The sequence below is a fragment of the Rhinoderma darwinii genome, chromosome 7 (assembly GCF_050947455.1).
Source record: "Rhinoderma darwinii isolate aRhiDar2 chromosome 7, aRhiDar2.hap1, whole genome shotgun sequence".
Taxonomy (NCBI): domain Eukaryota; kingdom Metazoa; phylum Chordata; class Amphibia; order Anura; family Rhinodermatidae; genus Rhinoderma; species Rhinoderma darwinii.
This window is the reverse complement of record NC_134693.1, coordinates 65,614,849-65,638,133: the sequence shown is the minus strand read 5'-3', so window position 1 is coordinate 65,638,133 and position 23,285 is coordinate 65,614,849. Positions and strand designations below refer to the sequence as shown.

At 41.5% G+C, this 23,285-nt stretch overlaps 1 protein-coding gene across 1 annotated transcript in view; it reads right to left on the bottom strand.

The window, feature by feature from the left end:
* Positions 1 to 23,285, bottom strand: part of HSD17B7 (hydroxysteroid 17-beta dehydrogenase 7) — a 67,370-nt gene that overhangs the window by 2,818 nt on the left and 41,267 nt on the right. Inside the window, exon 7 of the mRNA XM_075833478.1 lies at positions 13,874 to 13,930. Within this exon, the coding sequence (XP_075689593.1) occupies positions 13,874 to 13,930 (57 nt within the window). The remainder of the gene's footprint in view (positions 1 to 13,873; positions 13,931 to 23,285) is intronic.

Genomic DNA, 23,285 nt, shown 5'->3' with positions numbered 1-23,285 from the left:
AATACTGGCCTCCCAGTCTGCCTAGTACAGAAGCCTTCCGGGCCCCGCTCGGCGGTGGGGCCTAATAGGCTTCCATAAACGACTGCAAGATGGCGCCGGCTCAGGAGCTGAGCAGGCGTCACCAGCGGTGGATGTCAGCTGTATGTTACAGCTGACATTCACCAGTAACGGCAGGAATTGGAGCTAGCTCCAATCCCTGCCATCAACCCCTTAGATGCAGCAATCGAAAGCAATCGCTGCATATTAGAGGTTGGTAGCAGATCGCCAGCCCTGCCACACGTTCGCTGGGCTTGCGAATGTTACTATGTCAACAGGAGGCCTAACAATGGCCTCCTGCTCTGCCATTACAGAAGCCGATTAGGCCCCACCCGGAGGCGACGCCTAATCGGCTTGCAGTCAGTGAAAGACTGACAGATCTAATACATTGCACTACATACGTAGGTAGTGCAATGTTTTAGAAACAAAATCAGACCGTTGGACCTTCCAGTCCCCTAGTGGGACTGAAAAAAAAAATTAAAATAAAAGTTTGTGAAACATAATAAAAAGTTTCAAGTAATAAAATAAAACGCAATCACCCCTTTCCCTTATAAAGTCCTTTATTATAAAAAAAATAATAAACCATACATATTTGGTATCACCGCGATCGTAACGGCCTGAACTATAAAAATCTTATTTAATCCACGCGGTGAACAGCGTAAAAAAAAACCAAAAAAAATTAAAAAAGCAATGGCAGAATTTGTTTTTTGTTCACTTTGCCCTACAAAATTGGAATAAAAAGTGATCAAAAAGCCAGATGTATCCAAAAATGGTACCTATAAAAACTATAGTTCGTCTCGCAAAAAACAAGCCCTCATATAGCTCAGTCAACAAAAAAAGTTTAAAAAGTTATAGTTCTCACAAGAAGGCGACAGAAAAAAAATACATTTTTTACAAAAGTAATTTTATTGTGCAAGAAGTAGTAAAACGTAAAGAAACACTGTAAATTTGGTATCGTATGGACCCGCAAAGTAAAGCGAATGGTGAAATGCATGGTGAACGCTGTATAGAAAAAACGAAAAGTGTGGAACAAAAGGGGATAAGAAAGGACAACGTTTATCAGTGCGACACTGGCCTGTGCATAAAGGATTGCTTCACAGCATAACACATATCTATGCATTATTTTATTGTTTTTCTTACCCCATTATTATACCACCTGACTATGCCCCTGATGTACTCTGCCCGGCTTACATGTACCCCCCCATTATAATTGAAAACACCAGCAATACTCAAACAAAAACTACTACCAAGCAAAATCTGTACTCCAAAAGCCAAATGGCGCTCCCTCCCTTCTGAGCCCTACAGTGTGCCCAAACAGCTGTTTACTTCCACATATATGGCATGGTCATATCTAGGAAAAAATATAAAATGTTTACTTTGAACCATCCGCAGCGCATTTATTTATGGAAAATACCCGTCGGTGAAAATGCTCAATACACCCATTAATAAATGCCTTGAGGTGTGTTGTTTCCAAAATGGGGTCACTTGTCAGGGGTTTCTTTTATTATTTCACATCAGAGCCCTGTAATTGTGAACCAATACTTTATAAATAGCCAAATTCAGCCTCAATTTTGCATGGTACTCACTCCTGAGCCCTGTCGAATGTCCAGGCAAAAGATTAGGGCCACATGTGGGGTGTTTCTAAAACTTGGAAACACTGCATAATAATGAGAGCGGTCTTGATATGGTGGCACAAGTTGGAAACCTCATATTGGCATATCTATCGAAAAATTCCCATTTTCTCTCTGCAACATCGAGTGGACACCAATTTCTGCACAACACCTGCGTGGTTAACATGCTCAATACACCCCTAGGTGAATACCTTGAGAGGTGTAGTTTCCAAAATCTAGTCACTTCTGTGGGGTTACCACAGTTTTGGTTCCACAGGGGCTTTGCAAATGCGACATAGCGACCAGAAACCAATCCAGCAAAATCTGCACTCCAAAAGCCAAATGACGCTCCTTCCCTTTTGAGCCCTGTCGTGTACCCAAACATCAGTTTAGGGCCACATATGGGGGATTACCGTACTCGGAAGAAATAGCTTTCAGATGTTGGGGTTATTTTTTTTCCTTTATTTGTTTAGAAAATGAAAAATTTTGAGCTAAACCTACATCTTATTGAAGACCATGGATTTTTATTTTAATTTTCACTGCCCATTTCTAATAAAATCTATTAAACACCTGTGGGGTAAAAATGCTCACTACACCCCTAGATGAAGTCCTCAAGGGGTGTAGCTTCGTAAATGGAGTAACTTTTGGGACGTTTCCGCTGTACTGGTACCTTAGGGGCTTTGCAAAAGCAATATGGTGCCAATAAACCAATCCAGCAAAATCTGTACTCCAAAAGGCAAATGGCGCTCCTTCTCTTCTGAGCCCTGCCGTGTGCCCCAACAGCAGTTTATGCCCCCATATGGGGTTTTTTTCTTCTTTATTCCTTGTCGACATTGTTTTTTTTAGCTAAAATTACATCTTATTGGAAAAAAAACAACGTATTCTCCATTTTCACGTCGAAATTCTAATGAAATATATGAAACACATGTGGGGTCAAAATGTACACAACACCTAGATGAATTACTTGGGTGTGGTTATCAAAATTGGGTCATTTTTGGGGCGTTTCCTTTGTTTTGGCATCACAAGACCTCTTCAAACCGGACATGGTGCCTAAAATATATTCTAATAAAAATAAAGCCCCAAAATCCACTAGGTGCTCCTATGCTTCTGAGGCCTTTCTTTCAGTACATTATCACACTAGGGCCACATGTGGGATATTTCTAAAAACTGCAGAATTTTGGCAATAAATATGGAGTTGTGTTTCTCTGGTAAAACCTCCGGTGTTACAGAAAAAAAAAAAATTATTCAAATTTGTCAGCGTCATACACTCCACTGTACAACGCCCACTTGGGCATTAAGAAACTAATTTATGCTAAAAATCGCTCATAAAGTGGTAAAAATGGTTTTTCGAAATAAAAAGCACTGCTGTCACCTACATTACAGCGCCCATCTCCTTATGTAGGAGAGAGGGGACTTATAATGTGGTGACAGTCTCTTTAATTCTTGTGAAACGCCTAAAGGTTTAAAAAACGTTAATGCGGTTTTGAATACTTTGAGGGGTACATGTTTTAAATGGGGTGACTTATGGGGGTTTGTATTGTATAGGCCCCTCAAAGCCACTTCACAGCTAAACTGGTCCCCGTAAAAATAGCCTTTTGAAATTTTCTTGAAAATGTGAGAAATTTCTTCTAAAGTAAAAGGATGTTCAAAAAACTATGGCAACCTAAAGTAGATATATGGGAAATGTTAATTAGCAACTATTTTGTGTGGTATTACGGTCTTACAAGCAGATACATTTAAATTTAGAAAAACGCTTTATAAATAGAGTAATTTTTTGTAAGAAATGTTAAGTTGTGGTGTTTAGTAGTATTTCTTTATTCCAAAGTTATTCTTGCTATGATGTATATCAATTTATATCCCAAATAGGCACAATAAACTCCATTGCTGCCAATGCTTCCCAGTTTACAACCTGTGCTGCGTGCACTCCACTAAAACAGACTTTGGTGGGATCATACTGCTGTGTGTGAGAATTGCTTATTTTGAAGCCCGGATTTTGATTTTAAATGAGCAACTTTCAAAACTGCAGGCAAGTAACAGGGTGTGGAGTTTGCTACTTGCTTAGTAAGCACTCACGAGGGCAGATGTGGGTGGGGATGGAAGCATGGAGGTTCAGGCTGAGGATGCCACTAGCTGGGTGACAGAAGGCGGGGTAGAGGAAAGAGTGTGTCAGGGAGACCAGTCCTTATCTGAAACAACCCCAGTAAGTTTGCCATGTTGACGAATGAGGGGGAATGTCAGTTCAGGGGTAGCACTGCTGAAGCAAGACACCTTCTCTAGCAACCAGGGGAATGTATGCTCCAATAGGAGGAGAATAAGAGTACAGTACAAGCCATACAGGTGCTGGTAGAGATGGATTCCATTATTAGGGGGAACAGATAGGGCAATCTGTCACAAAGACCAGGAATACTGAACAGTGTTTGGTCTTACAGGTGCTCGGTTTCGGGATACCACGGATTGGGTTAAACAATTATTTTACAGGGGCTGGAGAAGACCCAGCAGTCATGGTGCACAATGGAATCAATGTCAAAGTTAGATGTAGGTGAATAGTCCTAAAACATGATTTCAGGGACTTGGGTAGTATGCTCAGGGCAAAGACCTCAAATTTTGTATTTTCAGAAACACTACATCTACGTGCCACACCAGAGAGATAGCAGGAGGTTAGGGAGTTAAATAAGTGTCTAAAGAATTGGTGTGGGAAGGAGGGGTTTTGTTTCTTGGAGAACTGGGCTGACTTTCCTCTTGGCTACAGACTCTACGGTAGGAATGGGCTGCACCCGAACAGAAGATTGCAGGAGTGTTTAAATTGGGGAACGGCAATTACTGAATAGAATGTGAGGACATTGTAACCAATGATCTGGGGATACGTAACGAACCTGGGAGTGGAATAGGGTGAAAAATTAATAGAAATAAGAAGAAAAGTGGTACAGATAGAAATATAAAGTGCATGTATACTAATGCTAGAAACCTCAATAACAAGATTGAAGAATTAGAGTTGATAATGACGGAAGAGAATTGTGACATAGTGGGCATAAGTGAGACATGGCTGGTTGATAGCTATGACTGGGATGTTAATATGCAGATTTACAGTCTGTTCAGAAATGATTGTACAAAAAAAAAAGAAGGGGGGGGTAGTTTGCTTATGTGTAAAGTCCTGCTTAACCCGTTAGTGACCGCCAATATGCCTGTTCACGGCGGCCACTAACGGGCTTTATTCTGATGCATAAGCCTTTTTACGGCACTGCATCAGAATAAAGTAAACAGAGCAGGGAGCGGTCAAATCTCCCTGCTCTTAGCTGCCAGAGGCAGCTGAGGGCTGGGGGCGTCCCTGCTCTGCTGGGTGAAAATCGATATTAGTATCGATCTCACCCGTTTACCCCTTCAGATGCGGTGCTCAATAGCGTGCACCGCATCTGAGTGGTTTTTGGAGAGAGGGCGGGAGCTCCCTCTCATCCCACTGACACCCGGCGATAAGATCACCGAGTGTCTGTGTCTCCAACGGCAGCCGGGGGCCTAATAAAGGCCCCCAGGTCTGCCTGTAGTGAATGCCTGCTAGATCATGCCGCAGTCATGACCCAGCAGATGCCTGTCCATGTTAAACGGACAGGCAGTAATACACTGCAATACAAAAGTAATGCAGTGTATTATAATAGCGATCGGATGATCGCATATTAAAAGTCCCCTAGTGGGACTAGTAAAAAAGTAAAAAAAAAAAGTTTAATAAAGTTAATGAAAAAAATAAAAATAAATGAAAAACCCACTTTTTCCCCTTACAAACTGCTTTAGTATTAAAAAAAACAAAATAAAAGTAAGAAAGTTACACATATTTGGTATCGCCGCGTCCGTAACGACCCCGACTATAAAGCTATTACATTACTTAACCCGCACGGTGAACGCCGTAAAAAAAATTTAATAAAAAAACGACGGAAAAATTGCTGTTTTCTGTGAAGCCTGACTTTAAAAAAATGTGATTATAAAGTGATCAAAAAGTCGCATCTACTCCAAAATGGTTCCAATAAAAACTACGTCTTCCCGCAAAAAAAAAAAAAAGCCCTCATACAACTGCATCGGCGAATAAATAAAAACGTTACGGCTCTTCAAATATGGAGACCCAAAACCAAATCATTTTGAAAAAAAAAAGGGTTTTTACTGTGTAAAAGTAGTAAAACATACAAAATCTATACAAATTTGGTATCGTTGCAATCGTAACAACCCGCTGAATAAAGTTAGTGTTACTTATACCACACGGTAAACGGCGTACATTCACGACGCAAAAAAAGAGTGGCAAAATTTCTGGTTTTTTTCTATCCCCCCCAAAAAAAGTTAATCAATACATATGTACCTCAAAATGGTGCTATTAAAAAATATAACTTGTCCCGCAAAAAACAAGACCTTATACAGCTATGTAGACGCAAAAATAATAACGTTATAGCTCTTGGAATGAGACGATGGAAAAACGTAAAAAATGGCTTGGTCATTAAAGGGAACCAGTCACCAGCATTTCACCTATTAAACCAGAAATACCAGGTGGTAGTGGGTGAAAAATCATTTCTATATAACCTATAATTGTCTTCTTAGTCGCACTGTAGCTTTAGTATTCAGTTTTTTAGTGTTCCCACACCGTATGCTAATGAGCATAAAAGAGTCAAATCTTCGTTTGAAAAGAGAGTCAAATCTTCGTTTGAAAAGAGAGTCAAATCTTCGTTTGAAAAGAGAGTCAAATCTTCGTTTGAAAAGAGAGTCAAATCTTCGTTTGAAAAGAGAGTCAAATCTTCGTTTGAAAAGAGAGTCAAATCTTCGTTTGAAAAGAGAGTCAAATCTTCGTTTGAAAAGAGAGTCAAATCTTCGTTTGAAAAGAGAGTCAAATCTTCGTTTGAAAAGAGAGTCAAATCTTCGTTTGAAAAGAGAGTCAAATCTTCGTTTGAAAAGAGAGTCAAATCTTCGTTTGAAAAGAGAGTCAAATCTTCGTTTGAAAAGAGAGTCAAATCTTCGTTTGAAAAGAGAGTCAAATCTTCGTTTGAAAAGAGAGTCAAATCTTCGTTTGAAAAGAGAGTCAAATCTTCGTTTGAAAAGAGAGTCAAATCTTCGTTTGAAAAGAGAGTCAAATCTTCGTTTGAAAAGAGAGTCAAATCTTCGTTTGAAAAGAGAGTCAAATCTTCGTTTGAAAAGAGAGTCAAATCTTCGTTTGAAAAGAGAGTCAAATCTTCGTTTGAAAAGAGAGTCAAATCTTCGTTTGAAAAGAGTCAAATCTTCGTTTGAAAAGAGTCAAATCTTCGTTTGAAAAGAGTCAAATCTTCGTTTGAAAAGAGTCAAATCTTCGTTTGAAAAGAGTCAAATCTTCGTTTGAAAAGAGTCAAATCTTCGTTTGAAAAGAGTCAAATCTTCGTTTGAAAAGAGTCAAATCTTCGTTTGAAAAGAGTCAAATCTTCGTTTGAAAAGAGAGTCAAATCTTCGTTTGAAAAGAGAGTCAAATCTTCGTTTGAAAAGAGAGTCAAATCTTCGTTTGAAAAGAGAGTCAAATCTTCGTTTGAAAAGAGAGTCAAATCTTCGTTTGAAAAGAGAGTCAAATCTTCGTTTGAAAAGAGAGTCAAATCTTCGTTTGAAAAGAGAGTCAAATCTTCGTTTGAAAAGAGAGTCAAATCTTCGTTTGAAAAGAGAGTCAAATCTTCGTTTGAAAAGAGAGTCAAATCTTCGTTTGAAAAGAGAGTCAAATCTTCGTTTGAAAAGAGAGTCAAATCTTCGTTTGAAAAGAGAGTCAAATCTTCGTTTGAAAAGAGAGTCAAATCTTCATTTGAAAAGAGAGTCAAATCTTCGTTTGAAAAGAGAGTCAAATCTTCGTTTGAAAAGAGTCAAATCTTCGTTTGAAGAGTCAAATCTTCGTTTGAAAAGAGTCAAATCTTCGTTTGAAAAGAGTCAAATCTTCGTTTGAAAAGAGTCAAATCTTCGTTTGAAAAGAGTCAAATCTTCGTTTGAAAAGAGTCAAATCTTCGTTTGAAAAGAGTCAAATCTTCGTTTGAAAAGAGTCAAATCTTCGTTTGAAAAGAGTCAAATCTTCGTTTGAAAAGAGTCAAATCTTCGTTTGAAAAGAGTCAAATCTTCGTTTGAAAAGAGTCAAATCTTCGTTTGAAAAGAGTCAAATCTTCGTTTGAAAAGAGTCAAATCTTCGTTTGAAAAGAGTCAAATCTTCGTTTGAAAAGAGTCAAATCTTCGTTTGAAAAGAGTCAAATCTTCGTTTGAAAAGAGTCAAATCTTCGTTTGAAAAGAGTCAAATCTTCGTTTGAAAAGAGTCAAATCTTCGTTTGAAAAGAGTCAAATCTTCGTTTGAAAAGAGTCAAATCTTCGTTTGAAAAGAGTCAAATCTTCGTTTGAAAAGAGTCAAATCTTCGTTTGAAAAGAGTCAAATCTTCGTTCCTCAAGTCTTTGAGTTTACCCCGCCTCCTTACTTTTGATTGACAGCTCCTCGCCTTCCCCCAGCACACAATCTCGCTCTTGTACATTTATGCCCTCTTCTGGTGTGTGCGTACAACGGGACACTGGATTATTACGATAAAAGGCGCTAAAATGTTTGCAGACCGTTATTTACGGTCGGAGGAGCAGTTTAGGAGAGGGGATAACAGCAATAAACTTTTGATAGCAGCGGCCAGTGAGGGGTGGGTAGAGTTCAGTAGGTGAAATGCTGGTGACAGGTTCCCTTTAAAGGAACAGTGTCATCACAAATTATTTTTTTATATGTTAAAGATGTTAGTGCTTTATTAAAAACGTTTATATTCATTTGTGTGTTTGTGTTTTACTTTTTCTTATTTTTACACTTTTTCTTCCCTATGGGGGCTGCCATTTTTTGTTCCATTTGTGTGTGTCGATTAACGACACATACAGACATGGAATACGGCAGCCACAGTCCCATAGGGACTGCGAACGGCTCCCGTCCCATTGACTTCAGTGTACGGCGTCTGTGTGGGAACTGCGCATGCGCCGCTCCCACACAGTCCAATTCGAAAAAAAAGTTAGAAAAAAGTTAGAAAAAAGTTGCATGTACCCCAATATTGTGCCAATGAAAATTGCAAAAAACAAGACAAGACATCCCATAGTTTTTTGATGGGAATAAAAAAAAAAAAGTTATGGATCTCAGAATATGACAACACAAAATGTGCAGAATGTATTCCAAAAGGGGGATATAAGATTGGCACTATCAGTGTGACACTGGCCACATGTCTGTGGACTATTTATTTACCCCATTATTATACCCTCTAATTATGCTTTAATGTACTTCGCACAGCTTACATATCCCCTCCACATTATAAACTGGAATACCGGTAAAACCTTGGTAGTAAGAACTACCAAGCAAAATCTGCGCTTCAAAAGCCAAATGAAGCTCCCTCCCTTCGGCGCCCTAGTGTGCCCAAACAGCAGTTTACTTCCACGTATATGGCATTATAATACCCGGGAGAACCCCCTTAACAGTTTATGAGGCACAACATACTGTGCACTAAAATGGAATATCAGTGAAAAATTGCAATTTTCACCATCTGCTGCGCATTCATTTCTAATAAGAAAAAAAACCCTGTGGGGTAAAAATGCTCAATACACCCCTTAAATATGCCTTGAGGGGTGAAGTTTCCAAAATGGGGGTCACTACTTGGGGGTTGTCTTACTATTTGACCTCCGAGCCCTGCAAATTGTGGGCAAATGCTGCGATAATCACCAAAATAGGCCTCAAATGCGAATTGCGCTCTTTCACTCCTAAGCCCTGTCATATGTCCAGGCAAAGGATAAGTGCCTTGAGGGGTGTAGTTTCCAAAATGGGGTCACTTCTCTGGGTTTTCAATTGTACTCTGGGACCTAAGGGAGCTCTGCAAATGCGACATAACACCCAAACGCCTATCCAGCAAAATCTGCGCTCTAAAAGCAAAACGGTGCTCCTTTCAATTTGAGCTCTGCCATGCGCCCATACAGCAGTCTAGGGCAACATATGGTATTGCCATACTTGGAAGACATGGAGTAACAAATTGTGTGGAGTTTATTCTCCTATTATACCTTGTGAAAATTAAAAATTGGGAGCTAAAACTACATATGTTTGGGGAAAAAATTAAATTTTACATTTTCACTGCCTAATTCTAATAAAATCTATGTGGAGTAACAATGCTCACAACATCCCTAGATAAATGCCCTAAGTGGTGTGGTTTCCAAAATGGAATCACTTTTAACCCCTTCCCGAAATCCGCAGTGTATATACAGAACTGTCGGGAAGGGGTTCCCGCAAACCACAGTACGATTACGTTGCGGTGATCGTGCGGGCTCAGAAGCTGACCCTGCACGAAAACTGCCGGGCGTCAGCTGTATAGATTACAGCTGACACCCTGCTGTAACGGCCAGGCTAGTCTCAGATCCGACCGATTAACCCCTCAGATACTGCACTCCATAGAGATAGCAGCATTTGAAGTTTTTTTTAGCCGACCAGCACCTCAGCGATGCGATCACTGGTTAAAAAAGTTAATAAAAATTTCATAAAAATAAAAGTTTCAAGTTAAAAAACCCATAATTATTTTTTTTTCCCCAAAGTATTATTGGAATTTTTTTTAAAAATAAATAAATACATAATTGGTATCGCTGCATCTGTAACGACTTAAACTATAAAACGATTATGTAATTTATCCCGCACGGTTTACGTTGTAAAAAAAACAAACAAAAAAAAATACAAAAGCACCTGAATCGCTGTTTTTAAGTCACATCAGCCAAAAAAAAAAAAAAAAAAGTGATCAAAAAGTCATTTACCCCAAATCAGTACCAATAAAAACGCCCACCCATCCGGGAAAAAAAGTAGATCACTGAAAGCTTTGTCCACGCAAAAAAAGCTGGGCACAACATATTGTGCAGTGGAACGGCATATCAGTGGAAAAATTAAAATTTTCACTTTGCATTAAACACTGCGTATTAAATTCAGGAAAAACACCTGTGGAGTCTATATGCTCACAATACCCTTTGATAAATGCCTATAGGGCTGTAGTTTCTAAAATGGGGGGGGGGGGTCACTTTTTTTTTTTGGTACATCAGGTATTTTGCCGATGCCACATGGCGCCCGCAAACCATTCCAGCAAAATCTATGCCCCAAAAGTCAAATACCACACCCACATATGGGGTATTACCATACTCGGGAGAATTTTCTTTAGAAATGTTGGGGTGCTTTTCTTTATTTCTTGTAAAAATGAAAAATATTGATCTAAAACTACATCTTATTGGGAAAAAAAATAGTTTTTAATTTTCACGGCTGAATTAGAATTAATTCAGCAAAAAACCCTCAGGGTCAAAATTCTCACTATATCCCTACATGATTCCTCAAGGGATGTAGTTTCCCAAATGGGAGTCACTTTTGGGGGGTTTCCATTGTACTACGGGAACTCAGCAAATGTGACGTGGTGCCTAGAAACCATGGGCCAAAAAGCCCTTTTTCTTTTAGTTCTTGTGGAAATTAAAAAAATTCTATGTTTTATTGGAAAAAAAATTTATTTCTCATTTTCACAGCCCAATTCTAATAAAATCTATGAGACATCTGTGGGGTCAAAATGCTCACTACACACAGATAAAATTCCTTGTGGTGTGTAGTTTCCAAAATATGGTATTTTTTGTTTTGGTGCCAAAAGACCTCTTCAAACCGGACATGGTTCCTAAAATATAAATCTAATAAAAAAGGCCCCAAAATCCACTAGGTGCTCTTATGCTTCTGAGGCCTGTGCTTCAATCCATTAGCACACTAGGGCCACATGTGGGATGTTTCTTAAAACTGCAGAATCTGGGTAATATATTTTTAGTTGCATTTCTCTGGTAAAAGATCAGTTTTTTCTGTAACACAGAAGATGGTACAGGAAAAAAAATGGATCAAAAATGAATTACAAAGTTATTACCACAAAGTAATAAAAACGTTCAGATTTGAAAAAGGAGGCTGTCAGGAAGGTCAAAAGTGGCTGAAGGCGTTAAGGGATTTCCCCTGTAACTGGTACCTCAGGGGCTCTGCAAATGCGACATGGCACAAAAAATCAAGTCTGCTTGTCATACAGTGCTCCTGCCCTTATAAGCCCTAATGTCTGTCCAAACAGCAGTTTATGACCACATATCTGTTATTGCCGTACTAGAGAGGAATTGCTTTTCAAATGTTGGGAGGCTTTTTCTTTTATTCCTTGTAAAAATTTTAAATGTCTACGTTTTAATCTGAAAAATTGTAGATTTTCAATTTAACTGGCTAATTCCACAAAATTCAGCAAAAAAACAAAATTAATTACATTCAAATTTTTGAAAAAAAAATATTGTAAAATTTCACCTCCACTTTTCTTTAAATTCCTGTGAAACGCCTAAAGGATTAAGAAACTTTCTAAATGCTGTTTTGAATACTTTGAGGGTGCAAAACCACTTCAGAACTGAACTGGTCGCTAAAAAAAAAATAGGTTTTGTAAACGCTCTCGAAAATGTGCCAATCTATTAAATGCCCTTTTCTCTACTGTATTTACACAGGAAAATCCAATGACAGACGACATGATTAGCGATAAGTAAATTCTCTTTTAAGGGTAGGAACACACTACGGGATACGCTGCGTACAACTACACAGCAAATCTGCCCAGGTAGCCGCAAGGAACGGAGCATGTCCAGAACAGAAAAACTTCAACAATAATAAAATAAAAAAAAAGGTTTATGCTTACCTGGCCGTAGTCGTGGCAACGCATCTCTTCTGAGCGTAGCCCAGACTCATGGGATGAGGCTGTAGTCGATGTGATCGCTCAATAAAGTTGCACCTGTTGGCTGTATGTTACAGACCACAATCAGTATCCCAACGCAATCGTGGGGTGACGATGCTTGTCATGGGAGCCTGGGGCCTAACGAAGGCATTCAGGTCTGCCATCTTTTTGCTCTTGCTAGTAGCCTGTAATAATCAGGATATACGGCAATACTTTAGTATTGCCGTTTATGGTAATCGCTGGTTCAAGGAGGGTAGAGAGATCTACACGCAGTACAAGGAATAAAAATGAAAAAGTAAAACTCCAGAATCGCTGTTTTTTTGGTCACCTTAGCTCTCACAAAATTTTTTTATTTATTGAGCAAGTTCAAGGAGGGAGTGGGCGACTATTTAAAAATGTAGTATTACAAATTATGGGTTCTAGATTCTGGAGATGGGACGCTGATCCAGGGATTTATTCTTTTGCCATTTTTTTTTGCTTTCCTATGGATCAACATGGTAGGATTATAGGTTGGACTTGATGGACCAGTGTCTTTTTTTTCATCCTTATCTACCATGTAACTACTGTATATACTGGAAAGGCAGTCCCCATCCCACTTTTGGAGAATTTCTGCCTTCAAATCTATTGGAGAAAAAAAAATTCACATCTGGGAGATTCCAATGGAATAGGCTTGGAGCTGGTAATGCTTCACTTAGAACTTTGTTTTTATCACTGCCCTGAGGAACTTCTGGCAAGACTGGTGAAGAGGAAAGTGATATTATGCCTTCTGATAAGTCTATTGTCATCATCCTAGTTAGTAAAGAGCATCTGTACTGTCAAAGAAATGTAAAGACAGCGTGATCTCGCGATTGAAGCGGAGACACCCTGTGCAGGGAAGGGGAGAAACTGTATGACGCTGAGAAAGAGCAGCATTACCACCAATTTGGCTATTATAGCCTCGTTTGCATATTAAGAAAAAAAGCTCATAACTTAAAATAAAAAAACCTTTTGGTACACAATTTGAACTATTATCAGCGTGACAGCACCTATTAGATTAGCTAGGAGATTGGCCATAACCAGTACAAAGGGAACATAAGAAAAAAACCAGTTTAGCAGAATCTCAAAACATCGCTCACACAGGAGTCTATAAGGCTTCGTTCGCAACCATTTGCGTCGGATCTGTCACCATTGAAATCAATGGTGATGCAAATGGAAACCTATGATTTTGGTTTAGATTCCGTTCATGGGTTCCCCTGACCGAAAAGCTCAGACGGAACCCACGAACGCAGTCCCGACGCAGATGTGAACGAAGCCTAACCATGACATTTATAAGTACAATTACAAATTTGGTGTGTATTACAACCAAGACACCAATGAAAACATCTCATCCAATCTCATTTTAGTACATATCAATCAGGAAACTGCAAAAGGTAGCTATTCTCAATCAGCCCTAGGGATAGCAAAACGTAAGAGTCCTAGAATTTACTAAATGCGGTTTTAAAGAACACTGTATACAACTTAACTTACCAATGCTTCTGCCCCATTATACGGTGAAATGGTAAAAGAGTTTGTAAACAAACGGATCTGCATGATTAAAAGAAAAAAAAAATAATTTGCCATGTGTGACAGAGAATATATGATACATAAATAAACTTACAGGCATACGGCAGAAGTCTTACATTTATCTTAAATTAAAGTGAACCTGTCAGTACATTTGGAGCCACTAAACCACCAACATGCAATTCTGCAGCTGCGGTTTAGTGCTCCAAACCTGCCTACCTGAAAAACATTTAGGGACTAGTCCGTAAAGTAAAATTACAAATTCCCAGGTTGAGATTGGGAGTGGCACTGGGCGCATCCACATATGAAGCCGAAAACAGAACACTGGCTTGAAGTGCGCAACACACACGGTGTACGGTTTACTGCTTCAGGTGCGCAATGCGCCCGATGCCGCTGGACTGCTTTCAGTAGGCTGTAATTTGCTTTACCAACTATTCCTTAAACATCCGTTTTGAAGGTAAGCAGGTTGAGAATGCTAAACCCCAGATGCATAACGACATGACGGTTGTTTAGTGGCTCCAAACCTATTGACCGGTTCCCTAAAGTATCACATAAAAATAAACGGCTAATTTTCCACATTACTGAATGTCACAAAGTAGTACATATATAGCAGACTTTTTTTTGTATTGTGTGATTTAGGTATCACGAGCTAAAGAAAACCTGCAGATAGGAAAGAAACATTAAAATTAGGCCACGGCTAAACTAAATGGAGGAAAAAAAATAAAAAAAATTGGGGTAATTGGTTCAATGTTAGAAAGAACAACAGCACTAGGGTGTGACATCCCATTTAGTCAGCAGTTGAAATTATGTAGCAGATAGTTTATGGCTATATAGATGGTAACGGCCCACCTTACTGAATGTAACATTACTATTGTAAGATAGGGTTTGTGGGAGGGGATGCAGTTTAAATACCTGAAGGAAACCCATATGATTACTATCCCTGATGGAGATAATTTTTTCCGAAATGCGTAGAATTGAATTGACTAGTCTAGCCTTAGGCTGGCTTAAAGAGCACTTCCACAGTGACGTCACCAGGGTGCCTCAATTACTTTTTATTTTGGTTGATACTACTTGCTGGGGCAGCACTTACTTTTATCACATAAAAATTGACTTTGGACTTCCGGGGGCGGGGTATCGTGGATGGCCGCTTTTACACGGAGCTCCATCGTGGCCTGCAAGCATCCACGGTGCACTACCATCGCGCCGGACAACCGCTCCAGGGGGCTGCTACAGGGATTTGCAGGGTCTGCTTACCTTGCCGGAGCTCATTTTGATCTCCCCGGAGTCCTGTGCGGTGTAATGCTGGATCGTGGCATACGGCCTCAGCGGCGGCAGCCATCTTGGAGGATCCTCTCCGGCAGCTGACATCCCCGGGGGCCTGCACCCCGGAGGAGAAACCCAGCCTTCAGATGAGGTGTCTCCCTCCAGGCCAGCGGCTGTTACCTGGCGGCAGGCATATTCCCGCTGCCACCATTTTGAGCGATAATGCCGGTGCCACGTGCTTCAGCACTGCAGCGGTGCTCATCAGCTCCCAACCCCTGGTCTGTGCGACGACGCAGTGGACATACAGATAGCGGGCCGTTGTCTCCCCCGGCTCCTGCCATCCTGAGTTTTGTGCCCCTGACGCTTTGGGCTATTGAAGTGGTGGCAGCAACTTGCCATTTATATTTACATCTGCCTGTATTGCACCCTTGTATGCCCTTCAGGGTTCACAGCATTGCACTGGGAGTATCAGTGCTGGAGAGAGCATATGTTTTGTTTTGGAACATCTTATACTGCGGCTGGATAGTTCTGTGACGGTTTCTTTTTCTTACAATAACTCGCTGATGGTTCAGCGCGGCCCTTCACCATGATTTCACATGCTTAGTACTGAAGCGCCATGTTCCTAATGCCTCAATGATTATGTGGCGCATCACTGGAGAGCTTCCTCATCGTATCCCTCTGCTTGTGCCCACAGCGCCCCCTGGTGTTCGCTCTTCGCCTCACGATTTGGAGATTGTGTCATGGACAAATATCTAACAAAATCTACAGAAGGGAAATCCACCCGCTCTCAGATTTCTCAGTTGTGTGACTCCTCCCGTCTTCTGGAAATGCAGAAGTCCAAGAGCAGCACTAAAGGGGACAAGCAGGCTCCTAAATCCTCGTCTGCCAAAGACTCATCCTAAACTAACAAAGTTCTCGCCAGAAGTGTCGCTGGGAGGGGACATTACGCCACCAAGGTTGTCTCCACAATATAGTCCGCAGCACAGCAGCGAGATGGACACCCACCAAGCCACCCTGGTAGCTCAAGAGGTCTCTAACATGTTGTTGCCACTTTTTGACAAAAAAGACTGGAGGTATTGCACACTTCTATTAATGCGGCTCCGGCACAACTTACATCGCATTCTCAAAAGATAGCAGACTTGGAAACGAGGGTTGTAAATAGATACCTCAGTGTCCGCAATGGAAGAAGATGTACCTCGAATCCAAGCCTCTAATCAAGAACTAATAGACAAGCTGGACTACCTGGAGAACCGGGATAGACGTAACAACTTGCGTTTCGTTGGGGTCCTGGAAAAGGTGCCAGGTGAACAACTGCTGGATTATCTTTGTAAAGACCTTCCTAATGCTCTGAACATCGAGCTTGGCGGTGACTCGCTCATGATAGAATGGGCACACAGATTGGGCCCTCCCAGAGCTGGGCGAAATGCGGGGGATGGCAGACCTCGTCCGGTGATTGCCAAATACTTTCACTGGGCGATAAAGGAGAAAAAGTCCTACGGGCCCACAGACAACAGAGGGAACTACTCATCCATGACTCCAAGATCCTAATCTTCCAGGACTACTCGGCAGTAGTCGCTCAGAAACGCAACACTTCTTTGGACGTAATTTGAGCCGTTTTTCATTGAATCCAATGAAGAACAGCTCCAAATTACGGCCGTCAAAGACGCCTCGCAAAATGCGAGTACGAGCAATTACGGCGCTGTTTTCTCCTGAAAACAGCTCCGTAATTTCAGACGTAAATGCAGTTTACGTGTGCATATACCCTTACTGTGAGGATCTTTATGGGGCGGACCCGGCCTCTCCCCCAGACATTAACTCCTTTCTGGACACTGTTGAATTGCTCTCCCTCTCCGTAGAGCAACAAGCTTTATTGAATGCAGAGATACAGGAGGATGAGGTGAGGCGAGCTATTTCGTCCGCCTCTAATGGGAAGACTCCGGGTCCAGATGGATTTTCATCGGAATACTATAACATTTTGGCACCGCAGCTGATCTCCGTTTTGACAAATTCATATAATGATGCGTTTTTACATTCCATGCCCATTGACCGTTTAACAGAATCGCGCACAGTGCTTTTACCCAAACCACATAAAGATCTTTCCCTGACTCAATCATACCGTCCTATCTCGTTACTTATCCACGACTACAAGCTGCTGGCCAGAATACTGGCGGATAGGTTGCAATGCTTCCTTCCTGATCTTTTGTCTGCTGCTCAGACGGGTTTTACACGAGGTAGGACTTGTATAAAAAATATCAGATCTGCAATAGCCGCTACGGTCGCGATGCAGGACTCTGCGCAACCGGTGACTATGTTAAAGAGTCTCGACGCCGAGAAAGCGTTTGATATGGTGGCATGGCCGTTTTTGGATGAGGTGCTGGTCCGTACGGGGGTGGATTCTATTTTTACCAAGTTCATCCAGTCCCTTTGTGTGGGGGGCGGCGACCTGTGTGGCAGTCAATGGGCATAATTCTACCCCTATAGATATTTTTAGAGGTACCAATCAGGGATACCCCGTTTCCCCCCTTCTGTTTAATCTTTCCACAGATCCCTTACTGCGTCACCTTTCCAAAACCTCAACTTTTCAGGGCCTTATTATACGGGATCCCGCATAGCCTATCAGATTTTACAACAACCAAGAGCCAATGGGGGCATTGATTTCCCCGACATTAGGCAGTACAACCTGGCGGCCTTGTTCTATTATGTCTCGGACTGGCTTGGGAGCACCTCTCATACCTCGTACACTCTGGATTCCAGATTATTTTTCTGGACGGGCTTTGTCGGGACTCCTGCACCTCCCATATGAGGGATTATCTGTAGAGACTAGAGCTAACCCACTACTTTTTGCAACTTGGAAAGCATGGCAGAAAATCAGGTGCCATCACCAGCTTTCTCCTCTGTTATCTCTCCACTTGCCACTAATCTGTAATAATAATTTTCAGGATGGTAATCCACGGGCAATTTTCCACAGGTGGCACACGTTAGGAATCGCCTCCCTAAAACAGCTTGTACATAAGGACGAACGTAGGGCTCTTACACTTTCAGAACTCCGCTCTAAATATCCCGAGTTACCCATCGATCATTTTAGTTTTCTTCAAGTTGACAGTTATATAAAAAAAAAGGTTCTGCCGCAATTGTCAGATCTGGAATGGAATCCTTGTTTACTCCTAAAATTCTCCAGTCCCAAATCCCCAAAGGGCCAAATATCTAAAAAACATCAACTCATGTTCCCCTTGATTACTCACAATCTCAGACTCCTCTAACTATATGGCAGGGTGACGATCAGACTAACTCCCACCACGATACTGGCGGCTCTAGAGCAGACACAAACTTCTTCCCTCTGCCCGCTTTCTGGAAATGCGACTTAAGATTGCCCACAAGTCGTATTTGACTCCAAGTGTGGGGTATAACATTGGTATCTACACATCATCGTGTTGCTTCAAATGTCAGGCTCCGGCAGCCAATCTCTACCATTGCTTGTGGTCGTGTCCGCACATTTTGGTCTCGCATACGCACATTCACTACTACTCACCTCACTAATTTTGTCCCTGATACGATACAGTGGGCGGTGTTTGGGTACATGGACCCTGAAGTTCACGGGTGCTCCCCCGGGGCACACAAACTGTTGCATTATGTGGCGGCGGCGGCGGGGACGAAAGCCATATTGCAAACATGGCTTGCTAATCAGCCTCCACCTTTCAAATTATTCTTGGATAAATAATCCTATCTCTTGAAAATGGACTGGGTAGAGGCCTCTCCATAAGGAATTACAGGTCCAACAGTTTTTTGAGACATGGGAAACATTTATTGCATTATTCCCGCAAAACATTCAACTACAAATACGGAAATGCTTTGAACCAACGGTCTGGTTCCACGAACAGGTGCTCCTGGGGAATGCACCCGTGTAAGATATGGTCAGGACCCTGGTGGTTTTCTGGTGTGGGGCGAGAGCATGCTCCTTCATGTCCTTCTTATTTCTCCCCTGTCCCCGTATAGATACAATGGGTTTTGTTGGGGTGGATGTGTGCGATGGGCTGGTCCTACGGGCGCCTCCATCCCCGATTTATGTTTCTCTTTTTAAATTCAATGGGGTGGGGAATTGCCTACAATTTAATATGCATGTGAGTGTTGCATCTGCATTGTTTCCTTTATAAGCACAGCGAGATAAAAAGGAAAGGTATTTTGTTATCATTTTTCTTCTTTTTTTCCCTCTCCTCCCCTTTCCCCGCCTCCCCCCCCCCCTCTCATCCGTTTAATATGCTAGACCAGTTAGGTCAACTTTTAGTGATGATTAATTGGTGTTTAATGGAAATTTCAATGATCCTTTGGACTATTGATTGTATTACATTGTTCCCCCTCCCCTTCTATGCTTCTGTTTCCCCCCTCAAACTTAATTGTTTGGAAAAATGTTCAATAAAAAGGTTGAAAAAAAATAAATAAAATGGATTTTGAACTGTAGCAGCAGCCAGAAACAGTGGATACCTACTACTGTAACTATGCTGGTTCTTGGGTCTGGAATCCAATAGACAAGGCAATGATACAGTATACAATAATAGTCAATAGAAATGCAGAGTCCATTGCACTTCAAGTAGTTTTAGTGCAGCAAGCATGTCTATAATAATAATCATGAAAACATGATTACAGTATAGGACAGTTGTCCCGCAGCGAGGCAGTGACACCTAGCGTCATAGATAACTATGATGCTAGGAGCCCGGCACCCTGCAGTGTGTTCGGTCCGGGACTTGCGGCCGAAATATGTTCCGTCCTTTACGGACCGAACATGCTCGTGTGAATCCAGTCTAAGGCTGATGGAAACAGCTGAGCGCTGTACTCGGCTGTCTGTCAGTTACACAGACTTTGAATAGAGTCGCAGCATGCAAGCCCGCCCGCCCTCCGCTCCATTCAAAGTTCGAGTGATAGTGGGGGACCCAGTGGTGGGACCCACTGTAATCACATTTGGATAGGTGATAAATGTTTATCTTAATACTACCCCTTTAAACTGCACTCTATAAGGATACTGCACAACAGATAATGGCTATACTGCAATCCCATTCACGTAATTGGAACACTCCCCTTTAGAGTCAAAGGAGGAGGGTCCTTAGAGTCTGCAGCTTACTTTAGCAGGATGATGAGAGAAAACGATGTCAGACGCCATATGCCCCGATGTCATGAGGAAGTTAAGCGGACAACTCCCCCTCACTTGCCACTGCAGGAGATACCTCTGGTAGTATGAAGAAAGCATTCACTTGTTTTTTTGTCATTGCAAGATACCATGTACATTGGGAAGAGAACGATCATTTTTTTTCTTCTACGGCGTAAGATTAAATTATTCTTTATGGGCAACTGATATTTATTTTATCACTGTATATTGTTTTTAGATTACTCTTGCCTCCTTCATTTGATCAGCTTATGAATTCTAGAAAGAAACGTGTAGTGAAGACAGGGCAATCTAGGGTGAGTAAAAAAGACAGGTTTCAACATAGAGCCGCCCCATTCGAAGCAAACATCCCGTTTGATACTCAGGGAATTGTGAGGAGATTACTAGTATAAACATATACGTATAGGAGATTCGAGGGACAAGTATCTGATACATACTTGAGGAGATTTTTGTTCTAAATTAGTAGAGTGCCATTCCTTAGATTTATTAATACAGTATGTATTACTTACGGTGACTACGGGAGTTTGCCGGTGAGTAACTAACCTATTTGAATTGTATTTTGGGTTAGCGCTTGAGTCGTTTGTGTCATTTTGAAAACAGTCATAGATAGCCATGACAGCTTAATATATGTGGTGTTCATCTATAAAAGCAGCTCACAACCTGTATGAGCCAGACAGCAGAGCACTCACCTCCCTTCTCCTGAGCGCTCTACAGTATTGGCAGTTATACAGGGTGATTCAAAAAGGATGGTGCAAAAGTAAAGGCCTGTAGTTAAAGTAATATCAGTGGTAAATGGCCAGTGACTGAAAATCAAAGCAAAACTGACTTCGTTGCCCTTAGCAACCAATCACAGCTTTAATTTTTGAGAGCCAAATTTAAAATGTGCTTACACAGCGTGACATAAGATGGTGACATCGAATGAAGAAAAAGTTTTTTGCGTGTTGGAATTTACAAGAACGGTCTGTTGCGACAGTACAGCAAAACGTTCAGAATAAATTTTGTAAGTGTGCTCCGTATAGATACTGCGTTTTACATTGGGTAAAGCAATTCAAAACCACTGAGTGTTCAGGTCATGGGAAAAGTCTGGGCCACCCAAAGACTTCAGAAGAGACGTGTAACAGCTTAGGCCTAGAAAGTCGACCAGGCTGACTAATATGGAACTACAGGTGCCACAAACCATGGTATGGCGTTGTAAGCCATACAGATTACATGTTCTCCAGGAGATAAAACCAGACGACAAACCGAAACGTTGTGACTTCTGCAATGACTTGGAAGACGACGAATTAGCTGGCAGGCTGGTGTTCAGCGATGAAGCCAGCTTTCATCTCAGTGGGAAGGTCAATCGCCACGTTAGAATAGCACATGAGGTACTCACCCAAAGTAAACATTCTGTGCAATGAGCAGGCGCAAAGTCTACTGCCCCTTCTTTTTTGCAGAGGAAACTGTCACTGGCCACTTCTACCTGGACATGTTAAAGGAATTGCTTATGCCACAGATAGAGAAAGATCTGCCAAACGTATTCTATCAGATCTCCATTTGGATGTTCGCCAATAACTGAATGAAACTATGCCAGAATATTGGATTGGCCACACCGGAAACAACGTTTCACCAATGTTGCGCTGGGCTCCACGATCGCCAAATCTAAGAGCCTGCAACCTCTTTCTGTGGGGCTACATCAAGGACTCTGTATCTGCCACCCCCTTAGCCAAAAGATTTGAATGACCTGAGAAAACGAATCACTGAAAAAGTGATTCTATTAATATCTTGTTTAAATCCAATATACATATTCTACTATAAGTACTAATAGAGGCTGCATTTGTGTGGACAGTTCACATTACCTCAGGTTGACACGCGGTATTCATGCCCGAAAACAACCTGCTGTCGACACAGGACTTCATTGGGAGTATTTACGAGCACCTGCAGCACCTGGATTAACTCAAATTGTACCAACTTGCACCAACTAACGCATTGGAAACGCGGTGAGCGAACTTTCTGTAATATATTTCTTCTTGATACTGATCGTAGCTTGGATCAAAGGGTGACCACACCTCCGATGTCACTGGAAAAACTCCAATGATGTGAAGAGGTTTTCCAAGCTATAGACATTTACAGCATATCAAGTGAATATTCCATCAATCTTTGATTAGAATGGGGGAACAATGTCCACTGTTGTATGTGTTACAGAAGAGAGGACAAGGTAGGTTGCCATTCATTCACTCAAATATGATCTGTGTGAGCGGTGTATTGAAAACAGCTGGATAAGCAAGCTTAGATCTTTCTGTATCCCCCCCCTCCCCATACACTACAATGGAGAGCAAAATTCTTCAGAACTCAGCTGCAATGGGCATGGGAAAAGCTATAAGATAGCGTTCTAGTAATCAGTGGGTGCCCCAGTGGTTGTATCCCCACCAAAGATTTATGGCATAATCTATGGGTATGCCATAAAATGTTTATGGTTGGAGATAAGTCTTAAAATGCTCTGGTCCTAAAGTAAGAAATTAGCCTCGTCTTTTATATATGGAATGTATATAAGGTATTTATGGAATAGCTTTTTCAACTATTGCTGATATACTGGAAAAGAAAACCAGCCAATGTCGTTATTGAGATATAGGCAACACCACAAATGAGATTTCAAACCTATACTGCCTCATTTAAAAAACGATCACACGCCAGAGACTTCGAAATTGCCTTGAGTCATAGCATAAAACACAAAAAAGCCCCAATCAGCATCATACACTTCTCTTCATTCATGCCCAGCTCGTTTCACTGCACAGCATGATCTTGCGAGATCACGTGGTCATGGGACTTCCTCCCTCCCACAGGTTCTTCATCGGAGCCATGGAAGACTGAACAGACATAGCCTCCAGCCACTGCAGGTTCGGATAAATGTCCTGGCACGGCTGGAGGCGATGTCTGTTGATTCTTCCATCGCTCTGGTGAAGGACCTGTGGGAGGAAGTCC